This window comes from Lytechinus variegatus, chromosome 8 (genome assembly GCF_018143015.1).
Source record: "Lytechinus variegatus isolate NC3 chromosome 8, Lvar_3.0, whole genome shotgun sequence".
Lineage (NCBI taxonomy): Eukaryota > Metazoa > Echinodermata > Echinoidea > Temnopleuroida > Toxopneustidae > Lytechinus > Lytechinus variegatus.
Genome location: NC_054747.1, coordinates 23,230,332 through 23,248,255, shown reverse-complemented (window position 1 = coordinate 23,248,255; position 17,924 = coordinate 23,230,332). Strand labels below are relative to the sequence as shown.

At 36.5% G+C, this 17,924-nt stretch overlaps 1 protein-coding gene across 3 annotated transcripts in view; it reads right to left on the bottom strand.

Moving 5' to 3' along the window:
- Positions 1–17,924, bottom strand: part of LOC121420184 (gastrula zinc finger protein XlCGF57.1-like) — a 64,379-nt gene that overhangs the window by 13,074 nt on the left and 33,381 nt on the right. For 2 of the 3 annotated variants that reach the window (XR_005970717.1, XR_005970718.1), the window contains one exon: positions 5,518–7,692. Coding sequence is in view for 1 of the 3 variants with exons in the window: in XM_041614733.1 (XP_041470667.1) it covers positions 6,159–7,692 (1,534 nt within the window). In the remaining 2 variants the exon portion in view is untranslated. Of the gene's footprint in view, positions 1–3,100; positions 7,693–17,924 lie in introns of those variants that run through there. The other variant, XM_041614733.1, reaches the window with a different exon arrangement.

Below are 17,924 nucleotides of genomic sequence, written 5' to 3'. Positions count from 1 at the left end.
ATTTAGTTTCTTCTTTAAAGGTCAAGTCCACCCCAGCAAAATGTTGATTTGAATAGAGAAAATCAAACTAGCATAACGCTGAAAATTTCATCAAAATCGGATGTAAAATTAGAAAGTTATGGCATTTTAAAGTTTCGCTTATTTTTCACAAAACAGTGATATGCACAACTCAGTGACATGCAAAAGAGTCGGTCAATGATGTCCATCACTCACTAATTCTTTTGTTTTTTAATGTTTGAATTATACAATATATATTTTTTTTACAAATTTGACCATATGGACAGACTTGACTGAACCATATAGTATCAAACAATGGTAATTGCACATGTTCAGGGAGGAATTAATCACTGTTTCACTTGACAATGAGAAAGTTAGAATATTTTATATAATAAAATACAAAATAAATAGTAAGTGGATGACGTCATCAGTCTTCTCATTTGCATAACCACCAGGATGTGCATATGACTGTTTTGTGAAATTAAGCGAAACTTTGAAATTTCATAACTTTCTTACTTTACATCCAATTTTGAAGAAATTTTCAGTGTTGTGCTTGTTGGATTTTTTCTCTTTTCGTTAAAATAAATTTGTTGTTGTTGTTGACTTGTCCTTTAAAGGTCAAGTCCAACCAAGCAAAATGTTGATTTGAATATGTAGAGAAAAACAAACTAGCATATAACTGAAAATTCCATTAAAATCAGATGTAAAATAAGAAAGTTATGGCATTTTAAAGTTTCACTTATTTTTCACAAAACGATGCAGTGATAATGCACAACTCAGTGACATGCAAATGAGTCTGTCGATGATGTCTATCTTTTTTGTTTTTTATTGTTTGAATTATGCAATATTTCATTTTTTACAGATTTGACCATTGGGACCGACTTGATTGAATCTATTACGGTAAACAATGCTAATTTCACATGTTCAGGGAGGAATTAATCACTGTTTCACTTGACATATTGAAACTTGAAATATAGAATATTTCATAAGATACAAAAGGAGCAGTGAGTGGATGATGTCATCAGTCTCTTCATTTGCATACCAACCAGGATGTGCATATAACTGTCCGGTGAAATTAAGCGAAACTTTGAAATGTCATAACTTTCTGACTTTGCATCCGATTTTGATGAAATGTTCAGTGTTATGCTTGTTGGATTTTTCTCTTTTTATTAAAATCAATTTTTCATCAGGGTGCACTCACTCCCTCCCTCCCTGTCTTTCTTTCAAGTGTGTCTCTCACTCTCACAAATTTTTCTCTCATGATATAGCCCTCTCTCTGTGGATACACAATCATATATATACACACACACACAAAGGCATCTTTTTAAAGATAAACTCACAAACACACCTCACGCATGCATTCGCAAGGTTGTATAAATGTACATATTCATACATCATGTATACACAAACCCAGGCACACACTGGTACCCCACACACACACTCTTCCCTCAATCCCTTTCCCACTTTTCGCAATGCATAATCAAATTCACATATTTTTTTTTTCAGTTGTATGAAAAAGGTTTATTAAAAAAGCATGCATCATCTTAATATATAAAAGTCTCTTTTCAACACGAAAATACCCACCCAAGAAAATATCAAATGAGCAATGAGCCAGGTTCGTAACATAAGAGATGGAATAATTCTAACAAAAATGTTTTTACATGAACAACATTTTGTTTGATAGTATTTTGACTACTGTGACTGGTAAAATCTGAGAAATTAGTAAAACAAAAATCAAGTTATAGTTCCTGTGGTGTAAATAATACTTTATAAATTGTAATATTCTACCGAGATAATACAAAAATAAGTATTCTGGACTAAAAAACCATCCACCCAACAATACTGTAGTAATTGCTCCTATCATTATCTACCTTCATTTTGGCTCCAGTTTTGAGTTGGTACACACTACCAATTTAAGCTTCCAAATAGCCAAGTAAAACCATAGTAAAGGGCTTTGAGCAGTAGTAAGATTGATAACGTGCTATATACATGTAAATGCAAATTATTTATTTTATTGTTCTTATTATTATGATTGACCCGAGTAAGACTGGAGGAGGGTAAGGGTTAGAAATTGGGGGGCCTTATTTAGTTCATTAGAGCAAACCTTCGATTTTGAAGCCTGTGTATAGCTTTGGTAAAGGGTCAATAATGTGATTGATAATCGAATATCATCTAATATGACAGTCTTACTGAAGCGTAGAGACCGTTAGATATTTTTCCAACTGCATTTCTCTGAGGAAATTCAAATATTCAAATCTTGGATATATAGCGCCCTCTCTCGGCGATGCTTGTTTTAAATTTTAAAAATGGGTATTCAAGCACTTATCTTCTAAATTTAGTGATTAGATATCCAAAAGTTACAAAGAACATATCTTGAAAGTTTCAGCCCATTCCATGATTTGGAATAGGATTTAATTGAAAGACAAAAACACACAGATATTTTAATTTGATCGGGTGACCCGATCAAGTTAAATTTCCATGTAAAATCGCAAAATTTATCCTGTAAAACACATTTTCATTTCATATCCTCCACATCATAACTGTTATAGGGCATATCTTTTCATATTAGCTAGCAATGAATTGGAATAGTGATAGGTGCATTTTGGTGGATTTACCAAAACTATACACAAGCTTTAAGCACAAAGTAGCATAATCAATTAGTGATGAGATTTTTTTTATTTGATCTTAATGTTTGTAGATTATGCCACGGGCAACACGCATCACATTGCGTAGTGGACGGCCAAAAACACAAACCGGTGAGCTGACTGAGCACCCCAATCTTCTTGGGTATCAAAATAGCTGTCATTTTAGAGTGGACACTACAGGACATGTTTTAAACAAGAACATTGGAATCCTAGACAGAGAAATCGGGTGGTTTGAGAATCCAGGAGGTAGTTTACGGTTTCAGCTTTCAAACGTCTGGGGCGGAATTCTACAAAAAGTTCAGAACCGTTCTAAAACTCCCTCCAAAAGAACCAAGCAATGCTACAGTTCACTGATTTTTTTGAGCCAAGTCACTTTTGGTTGGTGGGACATCGCAACCATAGAGGATTGTGAGTTTCTAATGTGTTCTACGTAATCATCTCTTTTTTTGGAAAATCTCACAATGAGAAAAAATCTAGGGGTTTTCTCCTATGTGCGTGTCCTTAAATGACGTGTATGACAGCTCTGTTTACAAAATCCATTTTCACAGTGAGAGCAAGGATAAAGTTTTTTTCTGCAGCATGTGTTCCTATGAGTTGCAAGATCACTCTTTTTTGCAAATACCTTTCCACAATATGATTAAATACAGGGTTATTCTCCTTTATGTGTTCTTATAATATGACAGGTGGGATTGCCCTTTTCAGCAAACCTCTTATCAGAATGAGGGCAAATATAGGGTTTTCTCCTGTGTGTGTTCATATATGACAGGTACATGTAAGATCAATCTTTTTAGCAAATCCCTTCTCACAATGAGTGCAAATATAGGGTTTTTCTCCCAAATATGTTCTTAAATGATGGGTAAGATTGCCCTTTTGAGAAAATCCTCTTTCACAAAGAGAGCAACGATAAGGTTTTTCTCCTCTGCGCCAGTAATTTGTGTTAGTATAATAATGATATTCGATATTGTGGTGTGTTGTGGTGGTATGTAGCTATTACACCAACGGAGGTCTAACCCCTTTTATTTAATAGTGAGCTAGTTACGAATCATCATGAATTTGTTATACAGATTATATTGTAAAAGAGGAGAGAAAAGTAAGAGGCAGTCACGCCAGTATGTTATATTAGTAATAATGATGATTCGATGTTGCAACCGCTAAGTGTAAGCGCGCCACCTTGTGTTGGTCTCTTGGCCATGGTCATAAAAGACAGTCACACGTAATCTCAATATTGTCTAGTTTATTCACTTATAAAGTCTTACTTTATTAACCCTTGGCGCTGTGTGTTCTTATATGACGAGTAAGATCGCCCTTTTGAGAAAATCCTCTTTCACAATGAGAGCAACAATAAGTTTTTTTCCTCTGTGTGTTCTTATATGACGGGTAAGATCGCCCTTTTGAGAAAATCCTCTTTCACAAAGAGAGCAAATATTGAGTTTTGATCCAGTATGTATTCTAATATGAATTGTATTCTAATATGAATTGTAAGTGTTCTCATCAGAGAATCCCTTCTCACAATGAGAACAAAAATACATTTTTTTCTCCTGTATGTGTCCTAATATGATATGTAAGACCGACATTGTTAGAAAATCTCTTGTCACAATGAGAGCAACGATAAGGTTATTCTCCTGTGTGTGTCCTTCTATGACAGAAAAGATGACTCTTTAGAAAATCTCTGACCACAATGAGAGCAAACATCGGGTTTTTCTCCAGTGTGTGTTCTGGGGCCTGTTTCACTAAGTGCTAAGATGCGTCTTAAGCATCCATAAGTCCGGTTATAGGACTTAGTATAAGATGCATCTTAGCGGGAGTTTCACAAAGACCACCAAGACACGTACCGTACTTAGTACCCATTTAACTAAGTTGCATACAGAGCGTAGCCTACGTTTCGTTGAGACGTAGGAACTGTTCTTAGTGTAATGTCATGTGATAAATTTATTATCAAATTCAAAGGCATGTAATTAATTAGACAGTGTGAATAGAAATGAGCGATAGTACTGCCATATACTATATAGAGATCTAGATCTAGTGTACATCCACACTATTTCTCACGTACGACCAATTGTGTAGATCTAGGCCTAGAATCTACAAAATATTAATTTCAATTTATAAATAGGTCTAGGGTCTAGACTAGTCTACATCTAGGTCTATAATGCAGAAATATTTTCAGTTTTATTGCTAACACTACTAAGAGTAACAGTTACATTAACAATCTTGTCCAATTCAGTTCTAGGCTAGAGGTCTACTTCTATTCTAGTTCTACTAGTAGGCCTAGATCTACTAGAGTCTAGGCCTAGAGTCTAGAGTTCTAGATCTATCATCTAGATCTAATTCTATGTGACTGTCCCCTGACCCTGCTAGATCTAGAAATCTACTTGATACTGGTAGTACTGCCACTGGTACTGCTACTGCTAGTATTGATTATAGACCCTGTCCCTAGATCTAAATAAATCTAAGAGTAAGACTAAGTTGCTCACTAAGGACCGTAGGTCGGGAGCAGGCCTAAACCTAGAGAGTCTAGGCCTACTACTACTTGTCTAGGGTATAGTCTAGGCCCCAACTAAAAGTCTAAGAGTAACTCAGTAAGACTAAGATTAACATTAGATTTAGATCTAGATCTCTACTAGATCTATTAGTATCTACAAGTACTAGGCCTTCTGGTAAGTTGTACTTGTAGCCAGGCCTAGACCAAAAAATTATGTCTCTTTAGACTTTACGCCTTTAGTTTCGTTCGTTAGCCTCTTACTCCGAATCTGATGGGGTAGGGTCGGTCTAAAGAGAGGAGCCGACCCTACCCAAATCAGCGGCTAACGAACAAAAGAGACAGAAATTTTCGGTCTAGGCCTACTGCCAGTACCGCGGGCCAGTACTGATACTAGACCTACTACAACTTAGTCTAGTTAATAGTTTGGTCGTGCATGAGAAATAGCATGATTGTAATCCACGACCAGACTGACAGCTACAGCGGGCTCGCTACCGCCACAAGCACAGTTCACTGTCAATCATTAATTAATAAATCGGCAGCGATTCGTCGAGGTATCAAATACAACTTCCATCACTAACTTCCCCTGCATACATTTCACTTTCAATATTTTACTTCTAGATCTTATGTTGTCTTAAGAAAAAGGTTAATACCATACCTTCCCCATTATACTCCTACAGTAGGTCAAAATTATGTTTAAGTGACAAAATTCCTCCTTTCACTTTTTAGTCGCAGACGAAAACTTGTGGGAAATTACTACTTTTTATCTTCACACAAGGTCGAAGGTCACGAAATTAGGCTTCATAGACTCAAAATCGAGACATTTTATTATTGAAGACGCGTCGCACACAGGACTTAGTAAAGAACTGTTGAGTGGAACTGACACACCAACAGGACGTCAGTAAGACCCGTCTTAGTGTATGAAGCGTCGCAGCGACACTAAGTCCCGTTACACTAAGTACTGTTTAGTGATACAGGCCCCTGATATGATTTGTAAGATTGAACTTGTCAGAAAATCTCTTTCACAATGAGAGCAACGATTATGTTTTTCTCCTGTGTGTTCTTATATGACGGGTAAGATCGCCCTTTTGAGAAAATCCTCTTTCACAATGAGAGCAACGATAAGGTTTTTCTCCTGTGTGTGTTCTAATATGACTGGTAAGATGACTCTTTTTAGTAAATTTCTTCTCACAATGAGAGCAAATATATGGCTTTTCTCCAGTATGTGTTCTAATATGATTTGTAAGAACAGCCTTGTCAAAAAATCTCTTGTCACAATGAGAGCAACGATAAGGTTTTTCTCCTGTGTATGTTCTTATATGACGGGAAAGAAGACTCTTTTTAGAAAATCTCTGATCACAATGAGAGCAAATAAAGGGTTTTTCTCCAGTGTGTGTTCTGATATGATTTGTAAGATTGACCTTGTCTGAAAATCTCTTGTCACAATAAGAGCAATGATAAGGTTTTTCTCCTGTGTGTGTTCTTATATGACGGGTAAGAGTGGACTTGTCAGTAAATCTCTTCTCACAATGAGAGCAAATATAGGGTTTTGATCCAGTATGTGTTCTAATATGACAGGTAAGATCATTCTTTTTAGAAAATCTCTTCTCACAATAAGAGCAACGATAAAATTTTTCTCCAGTGTGTGTGCTCATATGACGGGTAAGATCACCCTTTTGAGAAAATCCTCTTTCACAAAGAGAGCAAATATGGGGTTTTTCTCCAGTATGTGTTCTAATATGATTTGTAAGATTGGTCTTGTCAGAAAATCTCTTCTCACAATGAGAGCAAATATAGGGTTTTTCTCCTGTGTGTATTCCAATATGATTTGTAAGAGTGGTCTTGTCAGAAAATCTCTTCTCACAATACGAGCAATGATAAGGATTTTCTCCTGAGTGTATTCTTATATGATGGGTAAGATCGCCCTTTCGAGAAAATCTCTTCTCACATTGAGGGCAAATATAGGGTTTTTCTCCTGTATGTGTTCTAATATGATTTGTAAGAGTGGTCTTGTGAGAAAATCTTTTCTGGCAATGAGAACAAATATAGGGTTTTTCTCCTGTGTGTGTTCGTACATGCTGGGTAAGATCACTTTTTTTAACAAATCCCTTCTCACAATGAGAGCAAATATAGGGTTTTTCTCCTGTGTGTATTCTTATATGACGGGTAAGATCGCCCTTTTGAGAAAATCCCTTCTCACAATGAGAGCAGATAAAGGTTTTTTTTCCTGTATGTGTTCTTATATGATGGGTAAGATAACTCTTTTGAGAAGATCCCTTTTCACAATGAGAACTATAAGATTCTTCTCCAGTGTGTGTGCTCACATGGGTCATAAGAGTATCCCTACATTCAAAATTCTTATGACAATGGGGGCACTTGAAGCATCTGTCTCCAATCTCTGTCCAAGCATGACTAGAAAACTCAACTTCCCTAGAGTGTGTTTTATGATGTAGAACTAAAGAATTCTCATCTGTAAATGTCTTATTGCATTGTAAACACGGATGGGACTCATCTTCACTGCATTCTGTAATGGATGATTGTCTCATGTCCTCTCCATCCAAAAGATCTTTATCTGGAATGAAACAAAATCATTTCGTTCAACACTAAGACAATATATTGTGAGTGCTCTATCCTTTAAAGGACCTTTGAAAGAACAAAATTTGTCAAGGTCTCACAGCAGTCTTCAAGATATAACTGAAATATGTCATTTTCTGTGGAATGGCTCAGAAAGACCCCTCAAAGAATTCTGAAAGACAGATGGATATTTCTTATCTTTTTGATCTTTGACTAGTCCTATAGAGATCTTTCAACGGTCTTAAAGAGATCTTTTATGCAAAAAGAGTTCTTTCAGAATTCTTTCCAAGGACCCTCCTTGGTCCCTCAATTATATTTCATATTGATCTTTCACAAGCCCTCCAGCGATCTCTGTGAAAATCTTGAGACTGTCGAAAGATCATGCAAAAACTGATAAGAAATTTGAAAGTTCATTGAAAGATTACTGAAAGACTGCTGAAATCCAAAAAAAAAATATTTTCCAGTAAGACAGCTGAAAGACTGTTTTGAACCATTTCCAAAGGTTTTGGAGATCATGGAGACCATGAAGTCCACTGAAAGAGCCATCAGGAATCGTGAAAGACTTCGGAGATGCTTGAAAGAAGGTCACTTGGAAGATCATGCAAGTTTCATGGTCTCACAGCAGTCTTTCATAGGTCTTGCCAGGCCTGAGAGTGGCCCTTTTAAAAAAAAATCTGTTTTTTGTGAATGTAGGGAGCAAAGTGACCAGAGTCTCGCACCTAACGGCTGAGGGTCCAGGGACAACGCCCCGGAGTCTCCACAGGCTCCCTTTTTAATTAGAAAAAAATAATTTGAAGAATTAAGTTTTGGGCCAAGGCATACTTTTTAATGAAATAACTGTGTAGTAAAATCTGACTGAACCAAAAAAATCAAACATTTATCCATTCTATCAAGAGAAAAAAACAGGCAAACATTGACAATCTTATTCATGTAATTTCACCACACAGTGGTTTCTAATTGAGGACAAGGTTATATCATAACCTTGTAGTTGTACATTGGATAAGCGAGGCAAGATCTACCTTCATAGATCTAGTCTGAAATAAATCTAATTGATAATTGATACATGTTTTTATTATCTAGATTATGATTTTTATTTAGATTTAGCCATGTGCTGCATGACTATGCTCCAGACGCCATTCGTGTACTTGACTTCCGTATAGCTTTTCCGGGTTCCTCAATTTTCCGTATGCCATGGCTCGACATTAGCGGTGGCCCGGGGCCACCAAAAATTCATCTTGGGCAACCATTATTGAAAAAATGTTAAGTTTTGGTGGCCCGAATCGGGCAACCAATAATTTTCAAAGTAGCGCAATTTTCTCCCGATTTTTCATGCATTTATCAACTTTCTACAGTTCAAATTGCAAGTCAATTCGTCATGCGCCTTTTTTGTTAATCTACACACAAATACACACACACAAAGATTGCATAGTCATGACAGTATGTAGGCCTACCGCTAGCATACAGGGCTTATGTCGAAAGGGTGGGTGCTGTCGCGTTAGGGTGCGTCAACGCGAACGCGAAGATTCGTCCAAAGCCCCCCCCGGTTTGGCCGAAAGGGTGCGTTGGGAGCGCCACGTCGCGTCGCGTTCACTGGAACGCGCCCTTTCGTCCAAAGCCCCCCCCGGTTTGGACGAAAGGGTGTGTTTAATAATAATGAGTAAATAAATACAAATATTTATAAGAAAGCTGAATATAAGGTATTTCGTCAATCATTGCCAATTTGCACGTAAAATAGTGGATTTTCAATCATTTAAAGCATTGACAATTTGAGGAAAAGAAAGAAAAGTTCAACTAAGAATAATAATGATAATAATAATAATAATGATAATAATAATAATAATAATGATAATAATAATGATAATAACATCAGATACTCACCCTTGCGATAAGCCACTTGGCGCCAATTTTTCACTCCAAATTCATTTCCATAAATTCACTCTTTGGGGTGAAAATTATTATTATTATCATTATTATAAGTATTATTATTATTATTGTTATAATTTTTATTATTATAAGTATTATTGTTATTATACAAACAACACGCACATATTATTATTATTATTATTATTATACACACAACACGCACACATACACAACAGATACATCTCACAAAATATACTGAGGCAGGGTCTCAAGTGTAAAATATAGTAAGGTAGGGTCTGAAGAGTTAAACGTTGTGAATGCTGACCCGACATCAATTTTGGCCTTGCCCTTCCAGGACACATCTGCCGTAAGTTTAAGTTTTATAATTTGGGGGACACCAAATATCTCCAGGTAAACGAATGTTTTCCTTGATACACAGCTGCAAAGTATGAAATTGAAGGTAAGTTACTTTTTTTTATTTGAAAGAACCTTGAAATCAGTCATAATTTTTACATGTATCAATTTTACACCATAAAACATTTCCACCGAAAAATCCTCATGCAGCATGCCGTCATTGTTTTTTTTTTACCTTAAAAGAATGTTTGTGTCATATGATGATTTATGTTCCTATGCAAATTTCACATATCACTCGTCTTTTTTGTTTGTTCAGCTTTCTTATAAATATTTGTATTTATTTATTCATTATTATTAAACACACCCTTTCGTCCAAACCGGGGGGGCTTTGGACGAAAGGGCGCGTTCCAGTGAACGCGACGCGACGTGGCGCTCCCAACGCACCCTTTCGGCCAAACCGGGGGGCTTTGGACGAATCTTCGCGTTCGCGTTGACGCACCCTAACGCGACAGCACCCACCCTTTCGAAATAAGCCAGCATACAGTAACTATTATTCAGCCGGCCATGCCGCGCCGGCTGTCTGGCTGAGCTTTGCATGCGTGAAACCACTGCAGCTAGCTAGCTGTGCACTAGCAGACTATTCAGACTCAGGGAGCTGCGATGCGAAATGTTACTGCTAAGAAATCTCCCCCAGAAGTTTGAAAATCTACGTCAAAGTCACATTTTACACCAATGAAATGCCCTTCTACAGTCCATATTACTGTAACCTGATAATTTGCAAGCATTAAAAGGAGGAATTATGACCTCTCTTTTGACTCAAAAAGACCGATTTCCAAATGCATTAATACACATGAAACACATAGGTAAGTACATCACAGTCCCACATGTGCATTTGTATGTACATGTATGTTGACATTTGGTTTATTTTCGAAGCTGTCTTGCATAGACAGCTTCTTTCTTTCTTGTTTATAAATGACTTCTCAAACCACTCTTAAGTAAATACTTTGGGAAGGCATTTTATTGATATGAAATGTGAATTTTTCCATCATTTTGTCAAATATAGGGAAGAAATTTTCTCACTGTTTTTTCCAGATAACTTTTGCCTTTTTCTTATTTTTTTCTGTCATTTTTTTTTACAGTGATTAAACCATTTATACCCCTTCCCATTGAATATGCCTGATTAAGGAACATTTTTCTACTGAATAACAATTTTCCCCATTTTTTCTGATAATTTTGTCTTATTCTTTTTCCTTACATTTTCTTTTATTTTTTCTCAAATTTTTCCTGTTCTTTGTTTTTTCTTACTTCATTTTTTGGTCTTATTTCACTTATTCATTTTTACAATTTTTGTTTCTTTTTTCAATATACTATTCCAGAAATTATTTTTGTTTATTTCCCCCTTTTATACTTTGTTCTTATTCTGCAGCATATTTTCTGTGATTTTCTCCTGCTATAATATGCTGGAGAAGAGGAAATAAACTGCATTTGGGGCCTGCATAATCTAGGTTCTACGATCAAAAAGGAAGAAAAATCATTGTTTTGTAAATCAATCTGAGTTTGCTATATGCACTATTTATTTACTTTACCATTATGAGTGTGTGTCTATATGGTACAGAGATTAAAAGTCCACACAACCTGGGAACAATACAATTCTTTTATTCTCTTTCAATCATTTCATATTCACAATGATAGAACAGTTTATATATTATTACCACAAAATAAGCAAAGTAAAATAACAGCAAGCACGATTTACATACAAGATGTACAAAGAATAGTGGTACATGGTAGTGACTGCAGAATATTTCAGTTTGTTTTATTCATTCTTAATTAATGTTTTTCTTTATATTTTTCGGGCCACCAAACTTTACTAATGGGCCACCAAAAAAAATTATTTGAAGGTTTTGGTGGCCCAAACGGGCCACCACCAAAAAAAGTTAATGTGGAGCCTTGCGTATGCACTCACTCACTTGCCATCCTTCCATCCACTAATTTTTCAACCCACTTCCAAGTCCATTTCTCACGAACTGTGGCGTCAATCCCTTTCACCCTCATCTCTTCACCTCGATCAAGAAATTTTTCGAAGAAAAGCCATAATTTTTCACAAACTTTTGTTTTTTCGCTTCCACAGAAGAACTCCCGTATTGAGAAATCACCGTAATCACGCCCAGCGGTACCCAGGGAGCTCCGGCCCGCAAACCGAGTTCCCTGGGTTATCCAAGCACCTGCATGCATGAACTGAATGCAGCCATCGCGCGCGCACCGAGTGCACACTGTTTCCTTCACTGCAACGCGCAAACGGTCTGGAGGGTATACAAAATGGCAGCGCCCATGAACAATACTGACTGTGTGAACATCAAATAGCCGTCGAAGAATCAAGTTTTCGATTGCATGACAGCAATTTTCATGAAAATTAACGACAGCAAGTTGCCAGAACTTACAACTTTGTGTGAATTTGGGCACAATGTGCCTTTCATTTCTAGCAATTTTTCCGAATAAGGCATTGAAAATAGACACCCTAACCCCTTTAATTTTATACCGGATTTACATCGATCTCAGAGACCACCCATGTTGGTGAAAAAATATCGGGAACCGATAAATATCGGGGAAATCTCGCGCCTGGGTCTTGCTCTCAGTGCCTCCCAGCGAGACCATTTATTCACCAAAAAGGATATTAACCTAGATTCTCAAATACATGAAATAAACAAGTGGAATGCCTCTGGCCATCTCACCTGCATCATACGATTCAATATAGCTGCAGTGCTGACTTTGAAAACTACTTTAACTTGCACAAGATGTTCAGTGATACTTGGTTACTCTTATGTCCACGTTTTATGAACAAGACTAATACACTTACAGAGATATGGTGGTAATTCAACAAAGAAAAACCTATTCGGCTAAAGTTCATTGACCTTTGACCTTGGTCATGTGACCTGAAACTTGCACAGGATGATCAGTTATACTTAATTACTATTATGTCTAAGTTTCATGAATCAGATCCATACACTTTCAAAGTTATGATGGTAATTCAACAGATTCCCCCAATTCAGCCAAAGTTCATTGACCCTAAATGACCTTTGACCATGGTCATGTGACGTGAAACTCATGCAGGATGTTCAATGATACTTGATTAAACTTATATCCAAGTTTCATGAACTAGGTCCATATATTTTCTAAGCTATGATGATATTTCAACTAGCACATCAATGATGTGGAGCTCATCCGGCATCTCGCAACAAAATTTAACACAATTTTAATTTCAGCCCAGCTGGCATTGTAGTGAATTATATTGGTGACATAAATTGAGGATATAGAAATTTGTGATCTTTGAATAAATTTCATATGAATTAAGTATTAATAATTATCTGTGTAGAAGTTTGGTGAACCTCAAAAAGTTCTACAAGATGGAAGAAAAAGCATTTTATGTGAATTTTTAAAAATATAAATACATTAATTAATTTCGCATAAATTAGCATAAAGATTGTTCTGGTCAAAATTTCAAAATTCTGTGTAGAAGTTTGGTAAACCTCATGAAGCTCTAGTACCAGATGGAAGCAAAAATTCAAAATCTGTCAACAAATAAAGAAGAAGCTTTCTTTTGTGAATTTTGAAAAATGTGCATAAATTAGCATATTTAATGAATTTCAAAAGTCTGTGTAGAAGTTTTGAATCCCCCACCTTGTGCTATCTATAAAGCACACATAATTGAAATCGGACTTGAAATGGCGAAGTAGTAGCATTTTGAAATTGTGGACGGACGCCACGCCATAAATAAGCTCATCTTGCCCTTCGGGCCGGATGAGCTAAAAACTTAAGTCTTAGGTTAAGATTTTGATGTTGATTCCCCCAACATGGTATAAATTCATTGACCCTAAATGACTTTTGACCTTGGTGATGTGACATGAAACTAAGGCAGGATATTCAGTAATACTTGATTAACCTTATGGCCAAGTTTCATGAACTAGGTCCATATACTTTCTTAGTTATGCTTTCATTTCAAAAACTTAACCTTTGGTTAAGATTTGGTGTTGACACCAACACCTTTTGTCTCACACTGCTATGCAGGTGAGACAAAAACAGGAACCCATGATTCTTAACCCTATCTAGGCACCTAAACAACTCATTCAATATTTTTGCCATACAAATTTTTTTACCACACCGCTCCCTTTTTTTCACTTTCAAATCTTGCACAACTTTTGAAACCACTTTTGCCACACCCATATACACGGTTCTGAAATTATGCAACATCTTGGAAGTGCATGTTAGACCAAAAATTGCTCAAAAATGTGATTTGATGAACAAAGTCAATGGAAATTATGATTTCAACAAAAAAATCATAAACATGCGAATATTTTTAGTTTTGCTGGTTTAAATGGATTTGATTTAAGTTGTTTATGATCTTAAAAGTCCCTGACAAAGTTCATTGAAAAAACCATGACAAACAAAAGGTCAAGAAAACGGTTACACTTCGTAATTCCGAAGGTTCTTTATTCCGAAGGTTCGTAATTCCGAAACACGTAAATTGCCTATACCTCGATGTTCGTTAATCCGAAAACGAAAAAGGGTTCGTTAATCCGAACATTTGTGGCGTTATTCCGACGGTTCGTTATTCCGAAGGTTCGATAATCCGAAAACGAAATAAGGTTCGTTGTTCCGAAGGTTCGATAATCCGAAAACGAAATAAGGTTCGTTGTTCCGAAGGTTCGTTAATCCGAAAACGAAATAAGGTTCGTTGTTCCGAAGGTTCGTTAATCCGAAAACGAAATAAGGTTCGTTGTTCCGAAGGTTCGTTAATCCGAAAACGAAATAAGGTTCGTTTTTTCCGAAGGTTCGTTAATCCGAAAACGAAATAAGGTTCGTTAATCCGAAAACGAAATAAGGTTCGTTAATCCGAAAACAAAATAAGGTTCGTTAATCCGAAAAATGAAAACCGGGAAAGCAGAGGCAAGGGGATGGGGCGGGGGACACTGTTGCCGTTCAATTGTTACGAGGATGGGAAGGCAAGGGCGGCCGAACGAATTTTCGTTTGGGGGGTAAAGCCAAAAAATGAAACTCATACGTCAAAATGGACACTTTGGTGATATTTTCCCCTTAAGATTATCATCTGCTTGAAGTCATTGTGTGTTTGATAGTGATTAAGTAGAGAAAAACCTTTTTTGAAGTGATTTCTTATAATGGCAAAACGTATATTTAGGCTTTATTTTTCGGGAGAGAGTGTAATGAGCGAGCGGCTTGGTAAAACAAATTCAAAGGTGAAGTTTTAAAACGTTTTTGGCGTCAATTATTCTTAAAATGGCATAATTGCGTGGTGTTGCGAGCGTGAATCACAAGCTAAAACTTTAGGGTATTTCAATAAAAAATGAAAATAAGTTTTTAAAAATCCGAGCAGATTTCTGCTGTCATTAAAAAGATGTGCATCTAACTAAAAAATTAACACGAGCGCAAAACGCAGCTTAAACATACTGACCAGAAAAGGAACCTGTTAAAGAAAGCATTTAGTGACCTCTTTAGGATGCATATTTCACCAATCGAATGAGAGTGCGAAGCGCAAGCTGAAAATTTGCAATATTCCAGCCTGAAAACTTAACTTGTATACTTTAAAAAGAGTATTTTATTTCGAAAAAAACACGAAAAACGGCATATTTATTTTTGAAAAAGGAACTTTCCCATTTTGGAAAATATTCATTTCCCTGTTTTTTATTTCATTTTGGGGGTGCAAGTGCCCCCTGCCTCCCTCCCGGCGGATCCAACTTTCGTCAAATGGGGGGGGGCAATATTTTTTCAGCCAAATTTTCCTCGATCGGCAGCTTAAAGTTGATTTTTGTTTGTTTCTTTGAAAGGGTAGTCCTAACAGTCAATAATTAGCTTTATACTTATAAAATAAAGTAAATATGTAATAGCATGATAAACCCTTTTTAAATAATGCGAGCGTGAGCTATATATTTTTTTAATATGATGGGCAATATGTTTGTGATCTTCAAAACGAAATGCCTATGTAACTAACTTCAGATAATAACTGCGAGCAAGATCGCAAACAGAAATTTTAAATATATAAGCTCTGACCTGATCTAAAGGGGACATTTAAAGAACTTTTTGCAGTTAGCCATGAAGAAGATGCGTGTTTCAACCAGTGGCGGCGGAATATATTTTCCTTGGGGGGGGGGGGGGGGCGGGGCAAAGCCAAAAAAGGGGCCAATAGGGGCAATTTGGTGCAAACGTATATTTTCACCATGAGATTATCATCTGTGTAAAGAGGTTGTGTGTTTTGTAGTAATTGAATTGAGCAAAAAAAATTAAGTGATCACTGATTGATAAATTATATATTTACGTTTCATTTCTGCGAGCGTAGCGAGCAAGCGGTTTGGGGGGAAAGAAATCAAATCTGAAGATGTAAAATTCGCCTTTTTGGTCAATTACTGTTAAAAGGGCATCCTTGTGAGATGTTGCGAGTGAATCACGTGCTCAAACTTTTGGAAATTTCATGTACGCCTAGAATGATAATATTGATATAGATATTATTTACCCAGGGAAGCCACTTCAGTTCTGAAAACTGTTCTCCCAGCTATTATTTTTTTTACAAGAATGCTTAGAATGTCCAGTTTTCAGGTTGGAAATCGGAAAATTTTGGCTCACGTTTCTCGCTCGCATCAAGTATTGTTTATTGAGGAACTCATTCTATTCCTGGTTACAAAAAATATAAAATGTCCATTTTTCAGGTGAAATATCACAAATTTTAAGCTTGCGGTTCGCGCTCTTGAGTCACTAAATGCAGTCCTTAAAACAGGTCAGTATATAAACAAATTACAACTCGCCCTCGAGTTAATAATTTCTTTAGAAAGATACACATCTTTCTCACGATTAAAAAAACTGCTCAGAATGTTTAAGTTCACGTCTTGTTACATGGAATGTCTACTAGTTTGAGCTTGCGATTCGCGCTTTCAACATCTCACAAGGATCATTATTATAGTATTATTTTTATTACCAGCAGAAGCTGTTATTAAAAATGACATCCCCTCCAATACAAATCCTATTATCTAGAGGTTACTCGCACGCGACCAACACACTTGATCCCCTGCATCTTTAAACCATTTGCTTAGGCAGCAATTGCTCAGATAAATCGAAATTAGCCTATGCTTGATCAGGGCGCCTATTCTTAATGAAATACATGCTTTTGGCCACAACACATGCATGTACCATCGATCGTCATTGCATAATATCGTGTAATCTTGTAATGACAACACCGTTTTTGTTACCAAAATGAATAATTTTTCATTTTCGGAAATACGAACCTTATTTGATTTTCGGATTAACGAACCTTATTTCGTTTTCGGATTAACGAACCTTCGGAATTACGAACCTTATTTCGTTTTCGGATTAACGAACCTTATTTCGTTTTCGGATTAACGAACCTTATTTCGTTTTCGGATTGACGAACCTTCAGAATTACGAACCTCATTTTGTTTTCGGATTAACGAACCTTCGGAATTACGAACCTTATTTCGTTTTCGGATTAACGAACCTTCGGAATTACGAACCTTATTTCGTTTTCGGATTGACGAACCTTCGGAACTACGAACCTTATTTCGTTTTCGGATTGACGAACCTTCGGAATTACGAACCTTCGGAAATACGAACCTTCGGAATAACCGAACCTTCGGAATTACGAAGCTTCGGAATTACGAATGTATGCGAAGAAAACAAGGAAATACAAAAGAAATTACAAAACAAATGCATGTAAGATATTGATCTGATATCGCAATTTTTCATGTACATTTGCTAAGAACAAGACAAAGAGTTTCTATACCAAAAATCAGACCATTTGGAGCTTTATTTAGGGAGTACAGTTAGAGGAAAAGTATAATTTTGCATACTAATTATGCCTTTGCATGAATCAAATTACATAAAATTTTGTATATTATGTTCCAGACAACCTGCATGCAATTTTTTGACGCGATCGTGAGATCAACGACCGAGATCTCAAAGCTGGCCTGAGCCCCCCCCCCCCCCGACCATATGAA